Genomic DNA, 26662 nt, shown 5'->3' with positions numbered 1-26662 from the left:
AGAAGGGGGGAACTAGCTCTAGATGAAGTGCAGATATGTTATTAAACAACGCACAGCTTGAATCCTGGGGCCAACACAGATGACCTTTAGAACATAAGCACTGCCTAAGACAAATATGCTTTCATCTTTGGGGAGTATTTTTTCAAGTAAAGATTTAAGAGAAAAACAGTTTAGAAATAAGTTAAGCACAAATGTGCCTTCAATCTCTTAATGCATCATTTTAAAAACAAAACCACAAGTAGTATCACATGTCAGAAGAAAGACTAAGTACTATTTAAGCAGAATATTAGTGAATTTAGTGAGATTTAGCTTCGTTTTCATTTAAACAACCCAATAATTAAAGAACAGAGAAAAGGGATACATGATGTAACAGAGATACAAAATTGGAGGTATGACTGAAGTGATTCAGGCAGAGACACTTGTATTTTCATTATTAAGTCTATAAAAACAAAGACCATTATTTCACTTTAAAATCCCTTAAGTGGGATGAAAATACAAGAAAATAACAAAACCACACTGAGGCATGTAAAACATAAGAAAAACGGTTTTAGAGGCGGATTAAGTGAAATAGCAAATGATACGAAAAAAGTAATGTATTGCACTTAACAGGCTGTTATCATTTATCTTTAGAAAGATTTATTTTTTTTTTTAAGAGCTATATCTTGACTGTGATGCTAAGCACCTTCAACACATGCAGTGATGTTTGCTTTATTGAAAAGAGCAGCACTGGTACGATACAATTCCTTCCCTCACCAACTATGGTTTGCAGATTCTGACAAGTTCTGAGTTCCTCTGCACAGCCTGGTTTTCCATCAAACTTAGTGACAAACTAGCAAAACACCCTACGGCTGCAAAGCACCTTTCAGGGGGGAACCTCCTGCGCCTGAAAAGACCGTAAGACACATTGGAATCCTCAAACACAGTAGCCTTGTTATGTTTTGGTGGTTTAGTTTGTTTTTTTTTTTTTTTTAAAAAGATTTCATTTCTTACCTCAAATTCAGCATGGCGGTTAATATCCTCTGCTCTCTGTCTGCTCAAGATAAATTCCGCTTCATTAGCCACTCTTACCAAATGGTCCTTCATGGTTTGACTCAGCAACCTGAGGACAGAGAATATTCAAGAACTGCCTTGAGAGAATGAAGTCCCAAAATAAAAATCTGTAAATATGGTATATATACAAATATTTTGAGCTCTGTTCCATAACTGACTTTATCATGTTAAGAGAACAGCATAAATAGGGTTGAAGGGTAATTTTCTGGCAACTAGTAAAATTGTATTTCAATAGTAAACCAAACTAAGTATTAAACAACATGCAAACACTCTAGACAGTCATTTGTTTTACCTGAAATATAGATATGTAAGAAAATCTTTCACATACACACAACAGAAGAAAAGTAAGCAGTTCATGCATATAAACATCCACAGTGAAAGCCCTAATGTAACTGATGTAAAGTCTAAATAAATAAAAAATTGCGAATTGCACTCCAGTATACTTTTTTCTCCAGTGTAAAATTGGAATTTTATGGTAAGTATACATTTCAGTAATATTTTCAGGATTACAAACCATTGTCAGTCTCACAAATGAAATGCTAAGATATACATTGTTCCAGGTTACGTACAGAATAAAGCTGTAATTCAAGCTGAGGTTTCTGAGGTCTTCATAAACCCTGCGTTTATGAATGGCAGCAGAGCTGACAGACTGAATTACAACCCAATTATTCTGTGAGTTCACATATTGTTACTAAAAACATTTCCTTTTTAATTAGTTACATCGGGATTCATAAAGTTAAAAACTGGCTATACAGGAGCTACACTGTTTTAGAACACGCACGTTTCCACAGGATCACTCAAAGATACACCAGATAAATCCATTACATGCTCTGCTGGTTAGTTTTTCAAAATATCCGTTATTAAAGCCTTTTTTTTTTTTTTTTAAGGTTTTTAGTTGCTAATGTAGAAAAGAGTAGCAGAACATAAAATCACACGTTTGCCTTGCACGTATAAACTAAAGCATATTTCAACAAGTTTACCCTTTCTTTACAAAGAAAACCCTTTCTTTACAAAGACAGGATTTATTATGCAGGGTGGCTTCTAGTGTATACAATGTTAATTTTATCCCCTATAACTTATTTATCTGAACTAAGGCTCCACCTGCCTCTATCTGTATGTTCGAAAGTACGATCCTCAATGCCCTGCTGCCTCGTTTCCTGTGCCATGGAATTCACAACTGCACACTTGCAAGAAAGCTTGCAGGTGACGAGCCTACTCCACTGAGAAGAAATCCGGAAGCAGAACACCACCTGAAGCTCGTCGTTCGTTGCCTCTCTCACTGCAAGGCTAGGACAACTGCAGCACCACAGCTAAATGAGGCCATGCCACCATGAACCAGCGGAGTCAGCGGGTCACTGTCTCCCCATGGATGAAGTGTTAGAAAAAAAGAAATATGCACAACTCATTATCTGAAGCGTGACTTCACCTTCTGTTTGAGGAAGCGTGTATGGAAGCCACTGTTTTAGAACCACATTATAATTTTTTTTTCATTTTTTTCTATTTTTAGTCACTTTTAGGATGGAAGTAGCTGTTGATCAACATATAATTTGGACAATTTATCTGCATGCATTAGTGACAAACTTTTACTTTCAAAAACTTTCAGAATCAATGTGGCTGCAATAACATAACTTCAATTTCATAACTTTTCATGGCTTCAAAAATTGGGAAAATAAACTAGCTAAGGTGGCATTGCTCATACACTGAAAAAAACCTCAAACCCAAACCTCCATCTCTAATAACTTACAATAATGTTCAGCTAAAAATAAATCCCTACTAATAAACCTGCAACAAGAAACTTTGCATAACCAGTTTCATAGTATGGGCAGATTCCAAGCATTTGATTCCCTTCTTTCTCCAAGATCCCCAGAAGCACATTCAAATCTGTCACGGAAGCATTTAAAGAAACATTTTTTTATTAAACTAAGAACTGTCTAAAAAAATATGGGCATCGTACATACTCATGTATTAAGATTTACATCTAACACAGTTGGGCAGTATGCTATTATTTTAATTGAGTCTGTCAATACCAATACCTTCTGCTAACCTGTTCACACCTTGAAAAATACTAGTTATCCTCTAACAGGTCTGCTTTTAATCTAACACTATTTATCCTCTAAAAGTCACACTTTTTTCATCTGTTCAAGAAAGCACCCTATATAATAATTGTTTTTAATGACTTACAACAACATGGATTTTCTTTTTTATCTACTAAACGTAACCAGTAAGCAGCCCAGTACATGACTGACTGTACACTGGCACTTACTATGCATTTGCAGAGATGATGGACGCGTTCCAAACAAAGCAAAGAACTACATTCCCTCACATAGGAACAACATTCTCAAAACAGACTTGAAGTGTACCCGGTAAAAACAAATCGCTTTTGAGTATCAGAAAGAGCTTGGTCTCCTATGGATCAGTTGTCACTTTTGTCACCCCCTCACCTCTTCCTACTAATTCCACACACTCTCCTCATTTTCTCTATGACACTCCATACAGGGCTAGGCCAGCTAGATAAAACTTACACATGATTTTGCAGACAAATCCTAGTCAAATTTGTCATTTTGACAACCAAAAAATCTTTCAGCTAACAACTAGGTAATTGTCCAAGCTTAGCATAACCACCTACCGGTAACTTCAAGCTGTTTTCAGATAAAGGTAAAAGCTTCATATTATTAGGTATCAATTATTATACAGTTACTTCCCTTCTTGCAAATTGCCAAATTCAGCAACTAAAGATCTTCAGGAGGTGAGGATAACAGTTGTTTATTAATATAAATGAATTCTGTATGAAATAATTTACTGGTTTATACCATATGACAGCTGTGTTCATTATTTACATTCAAGAACTTCAAATTTTCATCTTTCTTTTCAGTCACCTTTTCCAAACACTGCATACGCTTAGATTAACTTGCTTCTAATAAACAATTCCAGTTGTATTGTTACCTAGGTCAGTTTGGATTTTCTTTATGAGAACAGCATCCACATTCCTAGTAGAGCACTCAGATTTCTATTTAGAATGTACCTCTAAGTGCAGAACTTCGCAAACTAAATATGTATCTATACATAAATGTAATGATGGCATGATATAACACAGGAGTCTATAGCCATCATTAAAAATCAAAGGCAAATACAAGCTCTCAGGACCTCTATAAATGAACACACCTCTGCTTATATGTCTAAAACGAAGCTTTAATCATTGACTTTTAAACGCTAATTTTGGGAACCTTGGCAGCTGCTACTTTTCCATTTGAGGCAAACAAAACACCGAACAGAAATTTGTTAAGTGTAGCTCACTGCTTGCAATAGAAACAGCTGTTTCCAGCTGAGCAGACCACTGCTGAGGCAAGGACAAGAATCTGACTCTAGCAAAAGTACTAGTTCAACTCCAAGCTACACACAACACATTTTGTACGTATGCGAGTGGCTATAAACCATATTAACTAGATAAGGTAACTTTATGAGAGACAAACGCTTTCTTCTAAAGAAAAAAAAAAGTTTATAAAAATCTGATTTTCCTCACTGAGACAGTAAGTAGGTTTCATAGATTTAAAACATCACAATGGTCCTTTCTGGTACCTGCTCTGGCCTCCTGCACAGAACTGATCATGTGTGTTCTCCCCAAAATGATTTCATTTCTCCATCAAGTCTGTACCTTCTGTTTGAGTTACAGCATAGCCTTCAGAAGGATGCCCCAACTTTTTTTTTGTTTTTTTAAGATTTGAAAATAATTTACACATGTTCATCTATGAAGGAGTTTTATAATTAGGTAATTAGTGTCAATTTAAAAAAAAAAAAAAAAAAACAAACCAACAAACAACCCGAAAGCCCCCCAGCTATTTCTTATCTGCTTTTATCCTGTGTTTTATTCTAGCAACTAGGTCACAGTAGTTCTTTGTTCTTTATAAATACTTTTTTTTCCCACCACAAAAGCACGGCTTTTCATTTCTTTGATTAAACAAACAGATTAATTGAATTCCTGTCTTTTTTGAAGTATCGCACCCAAGCTGAAAAACTGGAGTCTAATAATTTCCTTCTTGCCTGTGCTTCATAAACTCCGTATGCAGCCCCATGGACCATGTTTGCCTTACGCCACTATCTCACATACCCGTTTATTTTTCTCAGTGTTACTAAACACCAAAATGCTGCTGAATGTGGTGATTTCCACTCCTCCTTCCCTGATAGATTCCCTTCGTGTTTGGCTTTATTTATGACAAGTTATTGACTTACGATTTTTTCTGATCTTTAACATGAGAAGAGTGTGGATGGAGCATGGATGGACATGTTCTGTAGAAGTTAGACCGTATAGGGGGTAAGGACTCTGGATACCAGGTCTACTTTTCTGCTTTCAGTACACACCAGATTCAAAGTCTCAAACAGACTTTTCTTCCTTTGTCTAAGCACTTTCTTTCTGGACTGAAATATTTAAAAACATGTGATTAACTTTGAAAAGATGAACAGCCTACTAAAAACAAGCAAGGGGACGGATCTCACGGTGGAAGTTAAATATATACTTGCATACTTTGCTGGGTCAGGAATGAAGTGCTAAACCACGGAGAGAAGGAGTTCCAGCCAAATATATGAGACATTCTGATTTTATTGTTATGCTGGAACAGGAAAACTACAAGACATAAAGCAAGAAATCTTCTCACTCTAATTTCTGGCTGCTGCATGCTCGTATGATTGAGTAAAAAGTCAAGTTTCTCCTTACAACAAGTAAAAAGGAGAAGGTACAAGAGGGAAAAAATGGAACAGAAAAATATGTGCAATCAAAGAAAGTGAGAAATGGATAAATTCTGAGTTAGTATTACTGATGTCCAACAATTATCAATTTGAGTCAAAATATGGAAAAAGCTTTACAGGTGACATTTACGACATCTGTTTAGGCATAAATCTCTCATAAAGTACTACTGGGAGAGATTATGTATGTTCCAGACGCTACCACAACAGAGAACTCTGAGATAGCCAAGAAAGGAGGATAAAGGTAAGCTTTCCTGCCGGCACTCCTCATAAACCTAGCATATAAGAGATTCTCTTACTTCAAAAGGAGATACGTTCTACATGGGTACACAGTGTCTTTTATGGGATCGGACTGCTCCATGTGCTAAGTGTTGGAATTATGGCTGCAAGGAAGTTTTACAACTGCTTTGTGCAACACAGATACTTTAGAGATACTCTATTCTATCCAAAGAACACTGACAAGTCCATAAGCTCCTAAAGACTCAAGTTTGAACCCTACCCTCTACCCCCTTAAAATAGGAGAGAAAAAAACAAAACAAAAAAAAAATCAGCAGACTCACCAAAATGCTGACTTGGACATGTGATAGCATAAAACTTAACAGCACTCCAAAAGGACAGCTAGGAGGGGACACACCAATCCAACATTTTCAATCTAAGATAGCTACTTCGGACGCGTCTGAGCCTACTGAAAACTGATCTGAGGTTGTGTTCCCATTCTGAGAGAGACTACGTGGTTGTACAACAGACAATTTCTGAACATTTTTAATCAGGTATCAATAGTGCTATGCACGTATACACGCAGTGCAGGATAAATATCTTCTTGCTACTCTTGCATTAATTTATTTTTTAAAAGCAGATGTTACTAAAAACTTTGTACATAAAAAAAAACATTTAAGAATTCCCAGGCACTCAAAAGTGTTTTACAATTTGGCTTTTTCATAGACTCAGCAAATTAATGACATATTATCACAAGCAAAACCTACCTTTGTCACAAACATACCCTCCAAAGTTACTAGTATCTCCAATAACAAAAGCTTACTTTAATTTTTAATCATTAAGACATAGTTCTCCCCAAAAAGCTTCTGCTTATTGATTAAGTTGCAGCAAAGATCATATGTTTCCAGTTACACAAAAATGATGCCATTTAAATCCAGGCACAGATGATCGAACAAAACGCAGTGAAATAAAAAGCTATTTCAAAAATGGTTGTGCATGTCACACTATACCTTAGTGCACACACACGCACAAAAATATCACGTAGTGTCAAGAACTCCACCTCAATTCACTTATCCATCTCTGAAACACATCCAGGCTGACATTTCTAATTTTCAGCACATTTAAAGTGTTGTGTAAAGTCTAGCCTAATGATCTTCTGTAGTTCAAATTCCCACATTAACAAAGCTGCTTCTGCTATGAAACCAAAACAATAACATAAAACCTCAGAAAATAAATCACCAAGTATGCCTTTTACAAAACCTACCACTTAAACGGAATGAGTTGCTAAAAATAAAAAAAAAAAAAAGGAGATGTGGAAAACACTTTTTTTTTTCCTCTTACAAATCAAGACTAAGGTACAGGTTCTAAGTTATGAGAATCTCAGGGCAAAGAGGCCGCAATGAGGGGAGCAGACTGGTAGTAATCAATTCTAGTTTGAACATGACTACCTTCATCTTTTTTTTTTTCCTCCTCTGAACCTTTTTTGGTCAATTATGCACAAAGGGTAAGTCTGTCAGTTATCATCCATTTTTTTTCATTAATAGCTGTATTTTTCTAACTATTTTCCATCGCAGTAGTTGCTCCTATGGCAACACATTCTCTAACATTCATTCCTTGAGAGCGACCACGCTATTGCAAGTGAAAGACAATTGAATGGGGCAGCCTACATCTGTCCCCTATTTTCCGTTAGGAAAGTGCGCAAGTAATTGGCCAACTAGTTTGATTGCCAACTATTTCAATATTAAAAAATATTTGCATCTATGACCAGTCAAAAGTAATATATACAATTTAAGAAAAGGAACAGCAGGTGACACATGTTGAAATTTTCTTAGTACAGTTCATTCTAACAAAAAATAAAAAAATGCTATAGAAATACAGATGATTACAGCATTCCAGATTTTATACTACTGGATATTATGTATTGGGAGAATAATACCAGTTACATCTGGTTATTTCTGGAGAGGTTTGGGGCTTTTTTTGTTTGGATGATGGAATTTTTACTTCCTAAGGGTATTAGATTTGCATGCTGTCTGCCTTCCTCCTTTTCCCAGCAACTTTTGAATTCGTTGGATAATTCCAACAAGTTTTTTAAATAGAGGGCTAGAGTTCCTCAAAAACATTAACGTTTTACAAGTTTTATATCCAACAGAGGACAAAAACCCTTGTGAGCATCCTTAAAAAAAAAAACCAAAACAAAAGACAGCTATTCTCAACTGCACTGCCCTGAAAGCCATAATATAAAATCCAATATAGGAGGAGAATCCTCTGATATGGCAGGAGAACTTTGATTAGATTTCATTCCTCTTTAGACAACAGAGAATCTAGCAATAAGAAAAAGCTACAGAAAACCAAACTTCATTAGTTCTGCTTCTTCTGGATGCACTTGTGAATCTTTAAGTTCTGGGGTTTTTGTTTTGGTTAAGGATTTGAAAGGGCAAAGGTAAAGGAGAGGAAATTATACATGTATTCTGATAGTTTAAAGAAGTTATCTTTCAACCAAACTTTACAGGACAGTTTTTTAATGCAACTGCTGTCTGAATATTCATTTCCAGATGTATAAAAATGCATGTATAGAACATGGCACTTAATTCTTAGGACGACCAAGAAAACCATGCAAGAGAAAATGAAAATTAAGCATCTTCAAGAGTCTCTTCAACTGAAAATCAGAAAGAATAATTGCTGCAGCATGCTTAGGAGACTGATCCCTCAACCCCTGCCACGCCAAACCCATTATCACCCCAAAGGGGATAATAACTGTCATGCCTAGTCTCAGGCTCGAGTACGTTTGTTAGTGCACTGACTGATACAGAAAACAAGGTCTAGCATAAGAGATGTTTCACACTAAAGTGTGCTAATGAATCAAAGCGACAGGAGAGAGTTCTAACCTTCACAGAGCAAAGGAGTTGTTTGCTAACTAGTCAAGTAGAGGAGTCTAACAAAAGAAACATTTGTACATGCAAGGAAGTAAAACAAAGCTCCTTTTTTTTTTTTTTCAGTTCAGAAATAAATCTCGACCATCTCCTGCATAAGGAGGAAACATAATTAGTTTCACTAGCTTTCCTACTGAAAAAAAGGAATCCGTCTGGACACCTTGGAAGTCTCCAAAGGAGAGGGCCAGCCGTGACAGTGAACCAAATCACAGCTAAAGGATGGTTCTGGTGAACAAACTCTCTCGTCAGTTAGCTCTGGGGTTGAGGTTCCAAAACAGTCTCTCCCTAAAGGGAGGACCCAAAGGTGAAAGGCAAGCACAAAGACTGAAATCTAGACCGACAGAAGTTCAGCAGGCTAAGGAAAATGTTTCGCAATCTATACTTCTGCTGCACAGATGGCTTGGTACAGAGCAGCAGTGGGTACAGGCACCTTTTTAACAAGGTTTCAAAGAACATTAATAGTGTTCCCAGGCATTGCAATAATAGTGAACAATACTTATTCATTTTTATTAAAAACAGATTAATGTTCAGTGTAGCAATGTACTGAAACTGACATTTCTTTTCATGCACAGAAAGAGGTTATTTTCCAATACCTGATCCTTTAGCTTTTCACTTACATTCTGTACATTCCTGTTTTTCTACACAGGGTTTTTTTTCTTTTTCTTCCCCTCCCCCACCCCCCACTATGCTTGTAACCTGGCCTTCAAAAGACTTCAGTTGTGTATTTCAGTTTTAGTTAGGTTTACTTTTCTGTATTTCTGTATTTTTACATACTAGTGTCCTGTTTACAGATTATTTTTTTTTCAGTTCAGGATTCAAAAATTTCACTGGTCACAAACAAATCAATTCTGCTATACATGTGCAGCAGACCTGATATATCTGGAAAGCCTGGGAGCAACTATATATGTAACACATTAGTTACTTGTGAACACGGTGAAATTCAGACCAACACATTCTGAATGCAGCACACACACTGTAGATCTTATGAGTCCCAGAGGCAAACTTTCCGCACATATTTCTGTCCAGGGAATCCTAGTGAAAACATGGCAAGCCTAAACATAAAACTTCCAACAGCTGTGAGAGAGAGGGGTACATTCATACCTTTCACATAAAAGCATAGAATACATTTGAAAGTGAGTATAAGATGAGATTTAGATCTCTTATTCTAGACCTCTTTCTCTTCCAGAAAGATTTTTCAGTTGTCTTATTTGCCCGATAAGCAAAACCAGTAGAACACACTTCAAACTGGAATATCCTCTGGTATCATTAGTCCAAAAAATCAGTAGTAAACATTGGGAATAAAACCCTGGTTACAAAGGTTGTAAGGTGACTAAGACTTTCTCCACCAAGGCAGCAGACAGACAATAGCAATTCTGTGATTCCGCAAATTCTAGGCAGTTCTTCCAGTCCTTATTTTTATTTATTCTAACACTGCGCATGTCACAGTACCCCACAGACATCCTTCCTGGCTTGATGAAATCAGTTCTGTCCTTTGGACAACTACCTTGTCTTCTTTTCTTGAGTACTTATAGAAACAATTTAAAAATTCAACTTGTATTATACAATTTTGCAGCTTAAGTCTAAATCACTATCATTCAGCTATTTTCATTTTTAAGTTTTAAGCAAAAGATTTCAGGTTCTGGAGTTTTTAAGATTATACTGTTATGGCAAAAATACATAAACCAATAACAAACACAATAAAATACAAGATCTGAAATGTTTGAGTATAAGTGTTAGTATACGTGCAAGAAAAATAATGTGCAACCTGCATAAAGGGAAGAGTAGTTCTGGAGTATAGTTCATGTCGTACCAGGGATAATAGTTTCATTTTAGTGAATGCTAAAAAGCCACACAGCACCGCAATGACCAATTCAATAATAACAACTTTAAAGGCTCCTATAAACAGCAATGGAGCAAAATGGAGACAGATAAAAGGAGCCATTTTTAAGAAATTAATCCCCTCTCCTCTTCCCCATAATGAAACTTATGTTCCCACTTTTTAAAAAAAACAAGTCTGCCATGAGTCTGAAACGAAATGAAGGAACAATTATTCAGATGTTTTCTGCTAACCAAACCCACACTTTCCAGTCTTCAAGGGATCATTTGTCCCCGAGACAACCACTCTGAGGCTAGACTGTAAGTTATTGATGTTGTTTATGGAGGTGGGGGAGTGATTCCATCTGTCTGTGACGGGCACTGCAGGTTTTTAAAAGAAAATAGTCAATTCCAAACAGTTTACTGATAGAATGCTCTCTGAAAGCCTGACCTGGACAAGCTGAATAACTACGAGGTAACTGCTACTTACAACTCAGTGCCAGCAACTCATTTGTTCATGATAATCATCTTACACAGACGAACCCTACATTGTGGTTTACATGCGTGTGGGATCTCTACGTTATCTATGCTAATAAAACATTAATCAAGGGCCAAATTTATAGCAGGCACTTTATAAGTAAGGTCAAGACAGGTCAGCCTCACATAATAGGAAACAACTACAGGCTAGATCTTAACACTGTAACTGAACACCCTTGTTACTTTACCTTGGCCCTTGGGATCATGACTAGTAGCAAAATGTTTTTTCTGCCTCAGAATAGTGTTTCCCTCACCATAAACTGAAATGTAACCATTAAAGTGGTCATTATTTTTACGTATCTTGAGAACATCTACACATTTTAAAAGAAAAATCTCAAATAGCCATTTCCCCTATATCTACAATGATAAGAAGATATTTATATAGTATTCTAATTTATGTGATAAATTATTTTGTTTTTAATTCAGTAGCTGTCCTAATCCTGTAAAATTTATTTTCTACTGGGATTCTTACTAGCTCAAGTTACTCACTAACACAATTTAGGTTTACATAAATGGCTTTTCTTATAATACTCCTTAGCAAACTCATTAAGACATCTTAAAAAAAATCCTTTGGAAAACGTAAATATCGCTCTTAGTCCGTCTGAACAATCGACTCCTAACGAAGAAAATATTGACGCTTCTGAATAGTCACTGCAAGTCAAAGAGTATGGCCTCATCACCTGCTCTGTCATTTTCTGCAAGTCCCAGTAATATACATATATAATTATGGATAGAGCATTAAACTAATTGGTAACGTTAACAAATTATTGGGTTTTTACCTTAAAGGGACTTTCTTCCTTTGTATTTTATGAGGTAGATAGGAAATAAATGAGCAAACTGGAATCTAATTTTTGAGGCAGAGGCTTATCTTACAATTCCTAGCTATAATGTCTTCCAAATATCAATTCCCTTCCTCAAGAGATTAGCTGAATACAAATTATACTTTCAATGTTAACCAGTGCACAGAGACAGGAAGAAAGAAAATCCACAACACATCGATAAGTGAAATATTTAATAAAACTGAAGAGCATTCAGATTCTGCAAAAGCCCATATTCAGTATTAGAACTAAACCAAAGCATTGAAGAATGTGAAATCATGCTCGTAAAACTCAAAGGAAATGACAAAAAAAGACAGAAGAGAAAGTATTTTAAAAAAGTTTCAAGCCACACAACTTCTTCAAAGCTGAGGCAGAGGTGTTATCAAATATTGTGACTTACCTTCCTTCATTGACAAGCTCAATAAAGGCAAGGCCAGCATTCTTTTGTATAGAGTTTTGCCACTCCTGGGGAACAAAAAAAAAAGAAAGAAGAGAAAATTAGTTGTATAAAAAACAAAACTAAGAAAAAACATTTTCAGCTATAAAGTCATACGCTTTCTTTTCAACTTTATCAACTTACACCACCATCAGCAAACATATAAAGCGTTAATTGTGTGCTAATCAGGAAGGAAACATTACCACCATGAAGAAAGAGAACCCTATCATTTACTCAAAGTCATATTCTGTGGAGGGAAGAATAAAATACAAAAACATCCCACAAACAACTGCATCATTTTCTTTTGCTATGTTATGCAATAATTCTGAAATTACTCTGGTTGACTGATGCTGTTTGCCTTACTGAACCTTGATAACGCTAGAAACAAAAGTGTTTCACACTAATGTAAGGCTCATTCTTTAGACACAAATTTCTCTTACAGCTTAAAGTCTAGTTAATGCCTATAAGTTCATGCCTATAAGAACGCTCACCTCACCATCACATAACCATCTCTACTCCAAAAAAATCTAATGATCCAAATATTGCACCGTTAACACCCAATATGTTTCAAAAATTTTAACACCTTTTTAACACACTGAAATGATAGTAATAGCAGACACACATGTGGTGCACATTTCTTACATCCAACTGAGCCCTGAATTACAGCAAAATTCTACCCCTCTTAAACATGTAGGCAGGTTTTCCCTGGCCCCCAGAAGACACACAGTGGCAAGCAACCAACCCAGATGGCCTATCACTGGGGCTTGCTTCCCCCGTTTGAAAGCTGAGCAGAAAACAGAATTGGTTAACAAAAACAAAGATTATTTTTTTTTTTAAACCTAGACTCAATAGGAATAAATGGACAGAGCTACAACTAGGGTATAAAAGCGTGAACCTTACAAATTCAAGGTTTCTCAATAGAGGAGGTTTTAATACCAAGTGTCAACAAAGTACATTTTTTGCTGCTTAGTGTTGCAGAATTACCTCTCAGTCAGTGACATGAAGGTTTGATCAGACATATACAAAAGCCAGTAGAACAATGTTGTTTCTTTAAAATTTAAATCCTGCCTGCCTGTCCCACGCCCCCCCCCCCCCAAATAAAATAAATCCATATTTCAAATGCAGGGGAGAAGTTATAACTCTGTCTTGATCTCTCAAGGCTCAACATGTTCCAGGCCAAACATACTCTTTTATAATTTTTAAGTTGCAGCAATGTATTACAATTTTTAAGTAGTCAGAATTAAGAGCAGAATAACTGGAATTTGTGATGTATCATCATGAATTATAAATGTATCTCATTTTTTATATAACTAGTTCATATGCATTAATAGGAAGAAAACACTCTAAGCGTCAGCTAAGTTTCATTTACTTATTATCACATATGGGGGGTTTGGGGTGGTGTGTTGGGTTTTTTTAAAGCTACATCAAGTAACGTCATTGGTCCTTACTTCTACCTACATTTTACTAATATTTCTCCCACTGTCCTTCCCCTAGTTCTCCCCTAGTGTCTGAAACAGCTTTAAGAAGCATTTATTCTTATGACAAAAATACCTTTTAGCTGCTAATATTCTGAACAAAATAGCACATGCAACTAATCCTCATAACAGGTTTTTTTAACTGTAATATCAAGTTCTAAATATTGAACTCCATATGATAATTGAAACTATTCTCTGTTAGCTTAAACGTGTGAACACTCAAGAAAAGTAAAATAATTTTTTCTACTTATGACACTGTCCATCTGTTGCTCCTCTCTTTAAGAGAGCTCCCTACAATACTTGAAAATTTAATTGGTGAAGATGGAGGTTGCCAAAAGTGAAAAGCAAGTGCATTTATCATGATACTTTTCAGCATTTTTCTCTACATCAGACATCATCAAAGAAGGCGTTAGTCTAAACAATTTCATAAATCACAGCTGAACACACCCTAAAGCTAATTTTAATAGCTGAAAGAAAAGACTAATGGTCATAATCTTTCATGATCCATTCAATATTTCCCCACAGTATATGTTCTCCCTCAAACAATTACACTCAGTATGCATATTGCATTATTATATCAACATCTTAGTTATCCATCTCCCAAAGGTATTAGGGGAAAAAAAACACGTTAAAAGCCTCAAACTCAACCACTAATGCAACTAAATAACTACAAAACGCATTTCAGCACTTTCCTAAGGAAGGACTGTAAGGGAAGATCAACAAAGTCAATAATTTCATACCTGTTCTAAGCTGTACTTAATTGACCATCATTTCCTACAGTTATAAATGTTTAGTAACCGAGAGACATAATCTACTTTTAATGCTTTTGGTCACTGTACACTCAGTAGTGAAGCAGGGAAAAAAAAAAACCAACCTAGAAGCACTAAACACTATCACAAATAGCTACAATGAAAAACAACTATTACAAGGAGATAAATAAGGAATCACATTTTATTCAAACACTATGTCTGATGTGGAAATTTCCTAGTTCATTGTTGTTTCACCTACCTCCTTAATGGAATCTGTAAACACTTCTGTAAGTACTTTAGATAAAATGCAAGTACTATATCCTTTCCTGAAACGGTGCTTCAAACCTCATCTGAATTATAATTCTGTATAGAATAATATATTACATTTCCTATAGCTACAGCACAAGTCTGCCATAAGCAAAATTACATCCCAGTCCTCTGTAGCACCAATTTTATATCATCAACAAGTGTCATTACACATTCTGAATGCACAAGGATCATTAATTGAAAACATTAAACAGCACTGGTCTTAAACCCCTCCCTTCAGAAACTAATAATCTCCCTCAAGGTTTATATCATGACCTACTGTTGTCCCATTTGAGTGAGGTTGGGGGTTTTTAATCTACTTTACAGTGTTTTTTTAATTAATTCTAACTAACGATGAGTCGTATGACAGTACAAAATGCTCTAATAAAACTCAAATTAATTACTACACTTCCTTTGTCTAGGAAATATATTTTGGCTGAAGACCACAACATGCATTAGACTATAACCAACAGCGAGATTAGTCTAGAAAAAACAATCTTTAGTAATTCTGTGTTCCATTTTATTTCATTTCAGCTACATATGCATGTGTAGTTATCTCAGTCTTCAAATACATTGAAAAGTCTTTTATATTACTTGATCCTTTTATTTCCTTTCTCAAAAATAAGGCATGTCTCTAATCATATGGCTTCATCAGATACGAGAAGTTCTTTAAAAATTCTGCACTGAATTTGAATTTTCCAGTGTCAACTCTATTAGTCAGACATTTTCTTCCATTTGTTTTGGCTCCCTACTCATTCTGAATATCCTTGTTCAGACATAATACTTCGAGAGGGTCTTATTTACCCAAACAGGCCTGCCCAAAAGCCTTTTCTGCAAGCAGCAGGTAGTAGAAGCCAACTTCAAAACAAAGAAACGCAGGTGGTTCTTTACACAGTGCATTATAGATCAGCAGAACCCATTGCCAAAGGATGTTGTGGTGACAAAAAGTTCAATAGCACCAAGAGGAGCTGCAGAAGTACGTGGAAGGAAAATACATTGACATCGACTAGAAACATGGAAACTACACGCAGTTCAGAAAATACCCTGAGCTGAAAATAGCTGGAGAGTGGAAAAGTATCATACACGCTTGTCTTATTTTATTCTTCTTGAGAACCCCTCTGTGTCTCCAGTTGGAGACATGACAACAAGCAAGGTGGAGCCTTTATCTAACCCAAGATAGCCATTCCTAAACTCTAATCACTCAAACAAATGCCAAGAAAATTTTGTTGATAAACATTTTTGTTGGTTTGTCATTGGAAGTGCTTGCCTGTAGGCAGCAAATGGACATGTCCCTCCTCACCTGTACACTTCTAGGAAATAACTGTAATCACATTTCAAACAATTAACCCAAAACATATATTCTTTAAGCTATATAAAAACATTCGCAAGACCAATCCACCAACTGGTCTGATGGCTAAACAATTAAACATGGATCTTTAACAGAATATTTAAAACATTTGCAATAGATAAAAACTGCTCTACTGCCAACTGTAGCAAACTGTACTACTGCTTTCATTCATATACACATACACGCGCATACTCCCTAATAATTCATTTTTCTCCGGAACATAAAAAAATATCCTCCTAACAAGGCTAACATATTCCACAATTAAGAATTATATCTAATGATTGAAATACACACTCATAAGCAAGCAAAAAAGGGCAAATTCTTTGCTAATCCGTCCTTCCCATAAAGCTGGTGGAGCTTTAATAATTTATGTTGGTTATGAAACAAAGGAGAAGGATGACTTTGGTACTGACAACTATGAATGGAGCACTAAGGAGCAGGGTGGGAAAATGTGTTAACATATGACCAAGAGACATATTATATCCTAGAGTAAAGGTCAGATCTGCATAAAAAACTTGTTCATAGAGAGATATACTAATCTTTAAGTGCCTAAAGTAAACTATCAAGAACTTTTCAGCAGTGTTTGCACTTGGTGTCAGCACTCTCTCAGCACCACATCCACTACAGGCTTGAATGAACTCAGCAATAAAGAACATATAGTGAAAAGTAGATTATATCTCAGCTGGGTTCTTCATAATTAAAAAAAAAAAGTTAGACTGCATGTTAAGCAGAATATCTGCAAACATAAATTACTTTTAAAGAGTTAAAGCATGCTTGAATTACTTTAACCTACAAAGCTCCATTGAAAAAAATTAAAACCAACATGGAATTACGGGAAATCATATCTAGAAACTCTGTGTAGCAATTTAATATCAAAATTAGCACATGCTAGTGTGTGAAACAGAAAAATTTTGCAAGGATGCAATGCACTTTAATGAAAGAGTAACACAAAAACACGTTTGGAGACAATGTTATTCAGTATATATGAAGTCATACCTGGGTGCTCAAATAAAATTTAAAAAACATAAATCAATAATAGAAGAACTATCAGAAATTGATTCAGAAAAAAAATAATAATCAGTAATTAAATTCAAAGTCCTTTCTCTGCAGAGCACCACTCTCGCTGAACCCTGACACAGAGAAAAGAGAGCTTGCAAAAATATTTACTACTATCCCAAAAATTCAGAACATTTTGTCAGGGGGAAATCTTATCAAACAGGCTTGGATTTATTGAAATTTAAACAATGGATACTATTCCACACTAAACAATGGCTTGTCTATGAAAGCTTTAACATGGCATCTATGTAACAAGTCAAGCTCTCTCACTAATCAATACGGAGGTTTTGATTTCAATAAGGGTGATAAAAGTTGCTCTAACCCTGGCCAGCTACAAGCTCTCAACAGATGATCATCATTAGGCCTCTATCGGGGTTCCACATACTCAGGCTGTACAAATGTGTCCTATTAGTACATGGTCTGTCTGTTTGGCAACTCCAGGCTTAAGACAAATGGCAGCTGCTGCCCTTCAAGGTCTGAAGTCAAGTCCTCAGGGAATCTAAAAGTCCAACTGGAAAAATCAAGGCCTGTTCATTAGAGACTGCTCCAGGGGAAACTTGCAAGGCTGCCATTAGAACTATATAAAAGAGCTAATTATTTTTGTAAGACTTTTAAACTATCAAACACACCCAGTTACAATAAAAAGTATTTACTACTGGCATTCCATTAAAAAGACATTGCTTTTTGTCAAAAAATCAGCTAGTGACAGTACACAACTAAAGTCTTTGTATTAAAAATTTTAATGAGTCTTCTAGGAGAAAGTTGTGTAAAATTTAACTAGATGAGATAACTTCTCAAGTGGAGGTATAAAACCAAGCACGGTGTTGTGGGAAAATATTCCAAACACATTCATATCAAACTAACTAATGAACTATAAAGGTGGGCTCAGATTGCCTGTGTGTGTGATTATCTACCCCCGGAAAAGACAAGAAATTCAATAAACAAACATGTGCAGTGTTGCAAAACTGACTAAAAAGAACACGTAGCATTCCTGTTTCAAACCTATGCTGTTAATGAACAAATGGAAACGCTGCCGTCTACTAGTGCATTAATAAATCAGTCAAAAAGGCACATGGCCCGGTTGGTATCAAACACAAAGACTGAGCAGAAAAAAAACAAAACGCAAAAGTGTTCAAGTATTTTTCCTCTGATAAAACACAGAAACAAAGATTATAATAATGATGGCTACTTACCTAAAATATACTCTGGGAAGAGTTGGAACACTATTTTATTTTACTCATAACCACAAAATTATCTACTATTTTAACTATGAAACAGAATCAAAGTTTCTTACACTGAAATATTTTTCCAGCTGCACAGCATGACAACAGTGGATTGAATTCTAATGGTACAACAGATCACTGCTATAGAGTATTTATTACAAATCTTTTAAAAGTGCTATATGAAATTCATTAGTGTTCCTTAATCAATTCTTGGATCAACATGCACATTAGCTTCCGACAGCCTAATTCAAAAAAGCAATTACAACCCTAGTCCTTATGTAAAAGGACAACAGAGAGAAGCTATGTTAAACCAGTTTAAAAGAATGAAAATGTAAAGAAAACAGATTAGGAATGATTTATATCAATGCCTAGTGCTGAAGTTAATTACAGCTAACCCAATAAAATAGTGCCTTTATTATTGTACAGCAAGTAATAACCTTAGACGCAGAAAACAGAACTCTCTGCTGACTTTTGCATGCTCAATTCCACAGCACACTACATTAAGAATTAAAGAAGTAGTAAATAAGCCATACAGAAACAGCAGTTTTTTAACTAAAAGCAGAAGACTCCCCTGCTGTTTAACCATTTGAGATATTCCATGTAAACAGAGCTTCCCATAAACTGGTATTATGTTGTCGGTGGTAAATGCCTAAAACTACCTTGTAATGAGAGTTTAATTTCAGTACTTAAAAGTTTGAGTTCAAGTCACAATATGTTTTTATAGATTCTGAAAATAAATTATACACATATAGAGCTGGAGCAGTTTGCATATTTAAGTATTACGTTGTTCAGTAAAATACCAAATAAAAAACTGTCAGCTTGTCTGACAATGGCTTTTATGCTATGAGATTACTCTCAAAGTGACAACTGTTGTCTTCTCTACAAACTACGCAATTCTATCCTAAAAGATACCGTATTAAGAGAGATACACTACATGAAATGTTACAGCACATACAATCTTTAACAATTACATGTAGCCAGAAAATCTCAACACAGGTTGCAGCTGTCGTAATTTATGGCGACACCAAATATTCTTAAAAGAGGATTTTACTAATGAAAGAAAACTTAAATCACTTAACCCAAAAGTTCTTATAAAATTATGAAAATATCACTGACTGTAATCCGAAAGCTCACATAAAATTACGAAAATATCACTGTCTGCATAAATAAAATGCTATCGATAATAACTACCACAGCACAAAAGTTGCATATCATCAAAGCTCCCAAACTTTTTTGTATCTAGCTTCAGAAAAGTACGAACATGTATATGAAAAACAGTTATTACATGCCTTTTATAGTGACCTAACTCATGACCCGATGAATAAAATTTTGCCCCTAGAACTAATGTCGCATTAAGATGAAACAGGTAAGTCTATGTTAAACCTTCCTTTACGGTTCCAGTACAGCAACAAACTGTAGAATGGTGAAAAACTGAATGAGCGGATCACTGATTTCAGGTCCATAGTTTCTGATGGAGGAAGCAATTTGCCTGGGCAGCCTCTCCCTTTCTCTCTCCCACCGGCGGGCTGTTGCCATGACTCCTCATGAAACGAAATTAGGGGTCAGGTTTGAGTTCATCAAGCAGCAAACCTTTTCCACCACAGACTCCTCCTCAGGTTCTTTAACCGTCAGCTATTTTCAATGCTGAAAGACAGTAGCTTCAGGAAGAATAGGAACAGAAATCTTAAATGTTAATTGAGAAATCAAAGTACCAAGCAGTTCTGTAAACATGCAGAAACGGGAAGCAAGAAACTATAAGTCAAAGGAGATGAGTCAAAAGAACAGAAGTGAGGAAAAGGGACAACATAAGATGAACAAAGGGAAGAGATCCAAATAATCAAGTTGCAGTGCCAGTATCGTTTTTATGGAGAAAGGAAAACAAATCAAGGAATAGCAGGAGTATAAGGCAACAGCCTCTTGATTTCAGTGCTTTTTTGTTTCACTGTGATTTTGAGTTTTTGTAAAACCACTAGATGGAAAAAACGTCTTTCAAAAACTTGTAAGTACAAGAAAATCACAGCATACTCACTGCTGCACAGTTGCCCTAGTAGTGATGGACTGATCCCACTGATAGCGACATACACCGTCACCACCACCAAAGAGCAGCAACCTTCCTGCTCAACGCCTGATAAGCTTTAGCTAAATAAAATTAACTAATGAAAAACTCAACAATCTACACAGTGAATACTATTTTGGAGCTAAAAGCCCATTTATATGACCCTTTTCCCCAAACGTAGCTTAGTTTCAATTTAAACTCTCATAACAGCGATGGGACGGGGTTGGGTGCTGCTGTGGGGGGCGGCACGGGATTCGGTGAGGAGGGTGTGTGCCCAGGCGGATGACCGGCGCTCAGCCAAGTCCATCTATGAGTTTCACACCTGCGATATCGATGGGAACGATGTTTCCTTGAAATTATTTTAAAAAAATTTTTTACTGCGTCCAGTTCTGGAGCCCCTGCTACAAGAAAGATATGGATGTGCTGGAACGTGTCCAGACAAGGGCCACAAGGATGATCAGAGGGCTGGAGCACCTCTCCTGTGAGGACAGACTGAGAGAGTTGGGGTTGTTCAGTCTGGAGAAAAGGCGGCTCCGAGGAGACCTTATAGTGGCCTACCAGTATCTTAAGGGGGCCTACAAGAAACCCGGTGAGGGACTTTTTAGGATGTCAGGTAATGGTAGGACTAGAGGGAATGGATTAAAACTAGAGATGGGTCGATTCAGATTGGATGTTAGGAAGAAGTTCTTCACCATGAGGGTGGTGAGACACTGGAACAGGTTGCCCAGGGAGGTGGTGGAAGCCCCATCCCTCGAAGTTTTTAAGACCAGGCTGGATGGGGCTCTGAGCAACCTCATCTTGTGGGAGATGTCCCTGCCCATGGCAGGGGGGTTGGAACTAGATGATCTTTAAGGTCCCTTCCAACCCTAACAATTCTATGATTCTATAACAAATGCACGCAAACAATGAACAAGATTCCTGCTATCATTGTACCTTTGAGGGAATAAAATCAAAGTGTGTAAATCAATTCCAGCTCTTCACTCAAAAGACAGGATGTCCAAACCTGTCCCTTATCACTCCCTTGAGTAGCCCTATCCTAATGCAGATCTTTTAGAGAAAAAGATGTTAAATCAAATCAAATTTAAAAAAAAAAAAAGTGGGAAAACTAACGTGTGTCTCTTTCATTACATTCCACTTGCACACTACATTCCCTTCCTCATTCTGCATCTGTTGTCTTCACTTAGACAAAAGTATTCTGGGTGTCCATTATTCCACTGCTACGCGACACCAGGCAACACAGAGCTCTATTCTCATCTGTTCCTATATGTTGCTACAATAAACATGATAAATAATAATCTGCTCCTTTCACTGCAAATCCCCCCCTGCACTCACCAAGCAAATCTTCCAGAAAGGAAAATATTACCATTTCTGGTTTAAGTAGAAATCAAAATAAATGTCTTCGTAAATATTCAGAAGGTACTGGAAAATACAACTGATTCTTCTGAATCAAATTCGTCTTGGAACTAGGATTTAATGCCTAACAGACTTGCACCGCAATATCATATTGATTGCTGCATAATCTGAATTACAAGCTTTTTCACTTAAACAAGTTATCTTAAAATATTTATTGAAAGATTAGTGCATCATCAACATCTTGGATGAGACAGATGTTTTTGCAGTTGCAGAGATATGTAAAAAGGCACAGATGAGTATAAATAAGACTAAAGATTAAACAATAAACCGAACAGTACCACTATGCAAAGCTGCTCCTGCCAGAACTTTGAGTAAATAGCACTGCTCCCCAAATCGTAAGTTTCTTAAGCAGTTTTGCTTGGAAACAGAGACACATTATTTGGTTTATTAACAGGAACAAAAATGTTCACATATTTGTAATCAACATAAAGTCAGCAACAAGCATTGCCGCTCACTGAACTTTCCATAATCTCATACCCCTCCCCTCCACTAACCTTCCTTCCATAGTCTCAAATTAAACAGACTAGCTGTAAAACAGCAGGGTGTCAAATTAAAGCACACTTTATTTTCAGAGGTCTCCACACTTCGCGGCTGACTTCCTGTCAGGAAGAGTTCCATTTCAGTGCAGAGCCCCATCAGCAGGGAGCTCACTGAATTAAGTGCCAGTTGATATTACTTTGTTTTGCATTTACCACCCATGAGAATATTGTTCAAAGATCTAGTTATAAAGTCAGCATGGTATCATCCTTCTGACTAGACTGCCAAGCCACAGGGTGTGCTCTCACTGCACAAAACTCACCTTAAATGGTGATGTTTTTTTAAGTCCTAGTGTGCTGGTGAAGCAACAGGATGCCTTTTTTCTTCAGAAAAGTCTTGCTTCTGAAGCTAAATTATGTTCCCTTACTTTTGAACATCTGCAGCAGTGTACATTCATGGAAATGAAGCTGTCCTGTTCCCCTGTCACACCCCCAAGGCTCACATTTACATTAGACAGTCCACTCTCCTCCCTAAACATAAAAATGTATGTATTAATCATAAAAATTCTCAGCAGCACAGTTTTAAAGACTAATATTTTTAGCTGTAACAGACATCTTTTCCATGAAACTCACACCAATTCAAGAGAATTGTTCTTAGTAAGAGCCTATAATATCTGAAAAGCCTATAGAACAATCACTAAAGATTGTAAAAAAAAAAAAAAAAAGGAAAAAAGAAATGGTCCTCATTTTCCCCCCAGAACTTTACTGCAGGCAACAATTATGTTTTAGTAAGATGACCTCTCTCCACTCCACTGTGGCAAACTACTTCTAAGAACAGTTTTATGGTTTTTAACCCTATCTTTTATCCATTCCTCTATCCAAAGTCTGCAAGTCACGTTGGCTTCTCCAAGTGTATTGTTCCAAGAAGCAACACTTACATCAGTCCACACTAAAATACCATGGCTTTACTACACCCATCCACTTGTACCTCTCTACACACCCTCTTAGTCTAATATATAGCACCCATCCCAATTCCTTTACGTATAAACGTATTTTTTAATTTTTGTTCAAAACCACAGAGCTCGCAATTACTTTCCAGAAAACAGCTGTGTAGCATAAGCCAAAAAAACCTGGTTCTTTCAGACTACTTTTCTCAGTTTGCAGCTGCAGCTAATAGAGCTTACTTTTGTGGAACATTTCAAAATACAGCAGCTGCAAATTGCAGAAGGCATTTTCCAGGAGGTCAAAAGTAGGCCTAGATGAAATGAGTTTTAGTTAGGAAGCCATTTCTATTGCTTTGATGATTATTTTTATCTAATACACAAAAACATCATCCCCATTTAAGAGAAGTGTAACATATCAGATATTCTTCTGTTTTTCTCATACTAAGTGTAAGACAACACAGTTTTTACTCGTCTTAAAATTCCACAACATGCATTTCATCTCCACACTGTGGAATGAGCAAGCCTTTAAAATATCCTCCTAGACTAAGAATTATGGAAAGATATAAGGAGATAAAGCCAAAGTACTAGCTCACACATTTTAACTAGGGCGACTACTACCTGTCAGGATATAACTATAAAGTGCTTATTGCATCATTAAGTCAAGAAAAGGTCACTTATTATTCATGCGGTATTGGCAAATCATTCCCAATACATTCCAACCTATTTCCACACATAAGGCAAAAGCAAAGTCTAGATTATAAACTTCTTTCGTTTCTATTAGTAAGCAAACTGTCGATACGCATCCACTTGACGGACGCGCGCAAGAAACAATATTCTATCAGAATTTATTTTTTTTAAATTTAGCCAGTGACGGACACAGCTGTTTTAAACTTCATATCTGGAGGCCATACTAATAGTAAGCAAAGCACATTATTCCTGAAGCCAATAACTACACCTAAGAGAAAAGACAGTATTCAAATATATCTTAAGCACAGGAAACTTTGCTAAGGGGTCCAAGAAGTGTGAACTTCAGTGATTATTATGAAGAATAATAGGAGTTTGAAAGAAACTCCTATTTAACCATGTTAGAGTGCTCTCCAAGCAATTCAGTGGAATTCAACAGGTTAAATATTGCAGGCAATTACAGGCAATTAAACTTTCAAACAATTTAGAAAGCAACAGGAAATCAAAGTAGGAGTGAATTCCAACAGACAAATTTTACGTTACCCTGACGTTTCACACAGAATATATTACAATAACCTAGTTCTGGAGACACAAAATCTACATACCGCTTAAGTCAAAGAAAAAAAATAATATACGCACCTAATTTAAAATGTAATTTCAACATACTCCAGTTCAAAGGAAAGGTTTTCCCAGCTGTTTCCATTTATTTCAATCTTATCAGAATTGCACTTCAGACAGCTATCTACCAAACTGATCTCCAGTTTCAAACACTTAGAATGTATAACATAGTTCAGTGAAGCAAGCAGCAAAATATCCACAGTACAAGTAATCCATTTGTAATTATTCCAAGTACTCTGCTTAGTGACACATACCAAGCATGAAAGTTGTTAATATACATTTTCAGCACCCACAGTGAGATCCTCAGAGACGGAGGTAAAACTCCCACTTGTGAAGGAAAGAAGCTACACCATTCATAAAAAGAAACCCAGGTATATCAAGTGTAACAGAGAATCCAAGGGATCTAGACAACAGATTTGATAATTCAACCTTCTGTTTTGTTAGAAAGAAACTTACTGACAAGATAGTATCTAAAATCCAAGCACTAAAGGACTGTGTTTAAGGAGTTTGGATTCCACGGCCAGTGCCCTCCCACATCTTCCAGGCCTTTCACTCCATTTCTCCAGAGCTAAGCCTACTGACCACTGGCCAAACAGCTCGCTGTGTTGCCATCAAGTGCCTTGCGGTGCAGGAGAATGCAGAAGCCCTAAACTTTATCCCCAAGATCTTACAGAAAAGAACTGATGGCTTCATATATCACAACCAAAGAAGGAAACTGCAACTGAGGACAACGCAGATGAATCACCACGGTGCCTTTACAGATTAAGAGAGCTTAATTTCTTTCAAAACTGGACTCTTCCACATTCCTGGTAGATGCCCTTAAGCTTCTGGACTACTAGCTGTTTTGGGAGGAAACGTTGAAATTTTTCCTCCGGCAGATTATTCTACTTAGTGATAATAATAACTATTACCTGAAACATTAATTGAAACCTCTATACTTCGATAGCACAGCCCCTGCCTACTGTGGGATCTATGTTCCCCTCTCCCTAGCTTTGACCACAGTCTCCATCCTGCAAAACGAAGTCACCGTAAACGAAAATATACATTGCAGGGGGAAAAGAGTCACAAGAGTTTTTGAAAAGGAAATAGTTTATAACGTAAAATCACTTCACTGAAAATATCCTGAAGCAGCACTGTACATAAAGCTCAATGCACGTTTCCCAACTACTTTCCATCCAATAGCACCTTAAAGAAGAATAGGATAAGAATCTTCCATTTTGTATAACAGTTACAAGGGCCATGTGACATTTGTTACAAGGTTACACTAGGAGTGTTCCTACTACTGCCTGCATAACAATTAATAACATGCTTGGCAATCCCATGTTTTCAAACGTTAAGATTTATACAGATTAATACGCCTAGCTCCACTTGGAGCGGACCTGAGGCAGCTTCAGAATCTAAATAATCCATAGCTGAGTAAGATGTTCTTGAACACCCTCACTTCCTTCCACAGCCACCTCACCTCTACAAAAAGCTAGGCTGGCGAGATATTCTTCCAATGCTCAAATTCTTCAAAAGAGCGCAAGCAAAACAAAACCAAACAAGAATAAAAGTACACTACGAAGTCTCTGTCACGCACGCAGGTGAAGTATTTTTCCGTGCATCTCAATACAGTGCCGTCGTACTAAATGAGAAACACCGAAAATTTCGTAACATTGCAGAGAAAGTTAGCAATACAAGGCAAGGCAAACGCTCAAGGGCATGACTCATGCAATGTCTTCCCCTGAACTAAACAATTTAGACTTTGGGAAGCCCTTTTTTCTATTTTTCTTTAT

The 26662-nt window shown here is 36.5% G+C and overlaps 1 protein-coding gene across 5 annotated transcripts in view; it reads right to left on the bottom strand.

Moving 5' to 3' along the window:
* LRBA (LPS responsive beige-like anchor protein) overlaps positions 1–26662 on the bottom strand; it is a 414612-nt gene that overhangs the window by 265949 nt on the left and 122001 nt on the right. For all 5 annotated transcript variants that reach the window (XM_063335812.1, XM_063335808.1, XM_063335810.1 and 2 more), the window contains 2 exons: positions 12504–12568; positions 991–1099 (listed from right to left, as the gene is read on the bottom strand). In XM_063335812.1, coding sequence (XP_063191882.1) covers positions 991–1099; positions 12504–12568 — 174 coding nt within the window. The remainder of the gene's footprint in view (positions 1–990; positions 1100–12503; positions 12569–26662) is intronic.

The sequence above is a fragment of the Chroicocephalus ridibundus genome, chromosome 5 (genome assembly GCF_963924245.1).
Source record: "Chroicocephalus ridibundus chromosome 5, bChrRid1.1, whole genome shotgun sequence".
Taxonomy (NCBI): Eukaryota; Metazoa; Chordata; class Aves; order Charadriiformes; family Laridae; genus Chroicocephalus; species Chroicocephalus ridibundus.
Note: the sequence above shows the minus strand (reverse complement) of the source record. Positions and strands in the feature narration are given on the sequence as shown.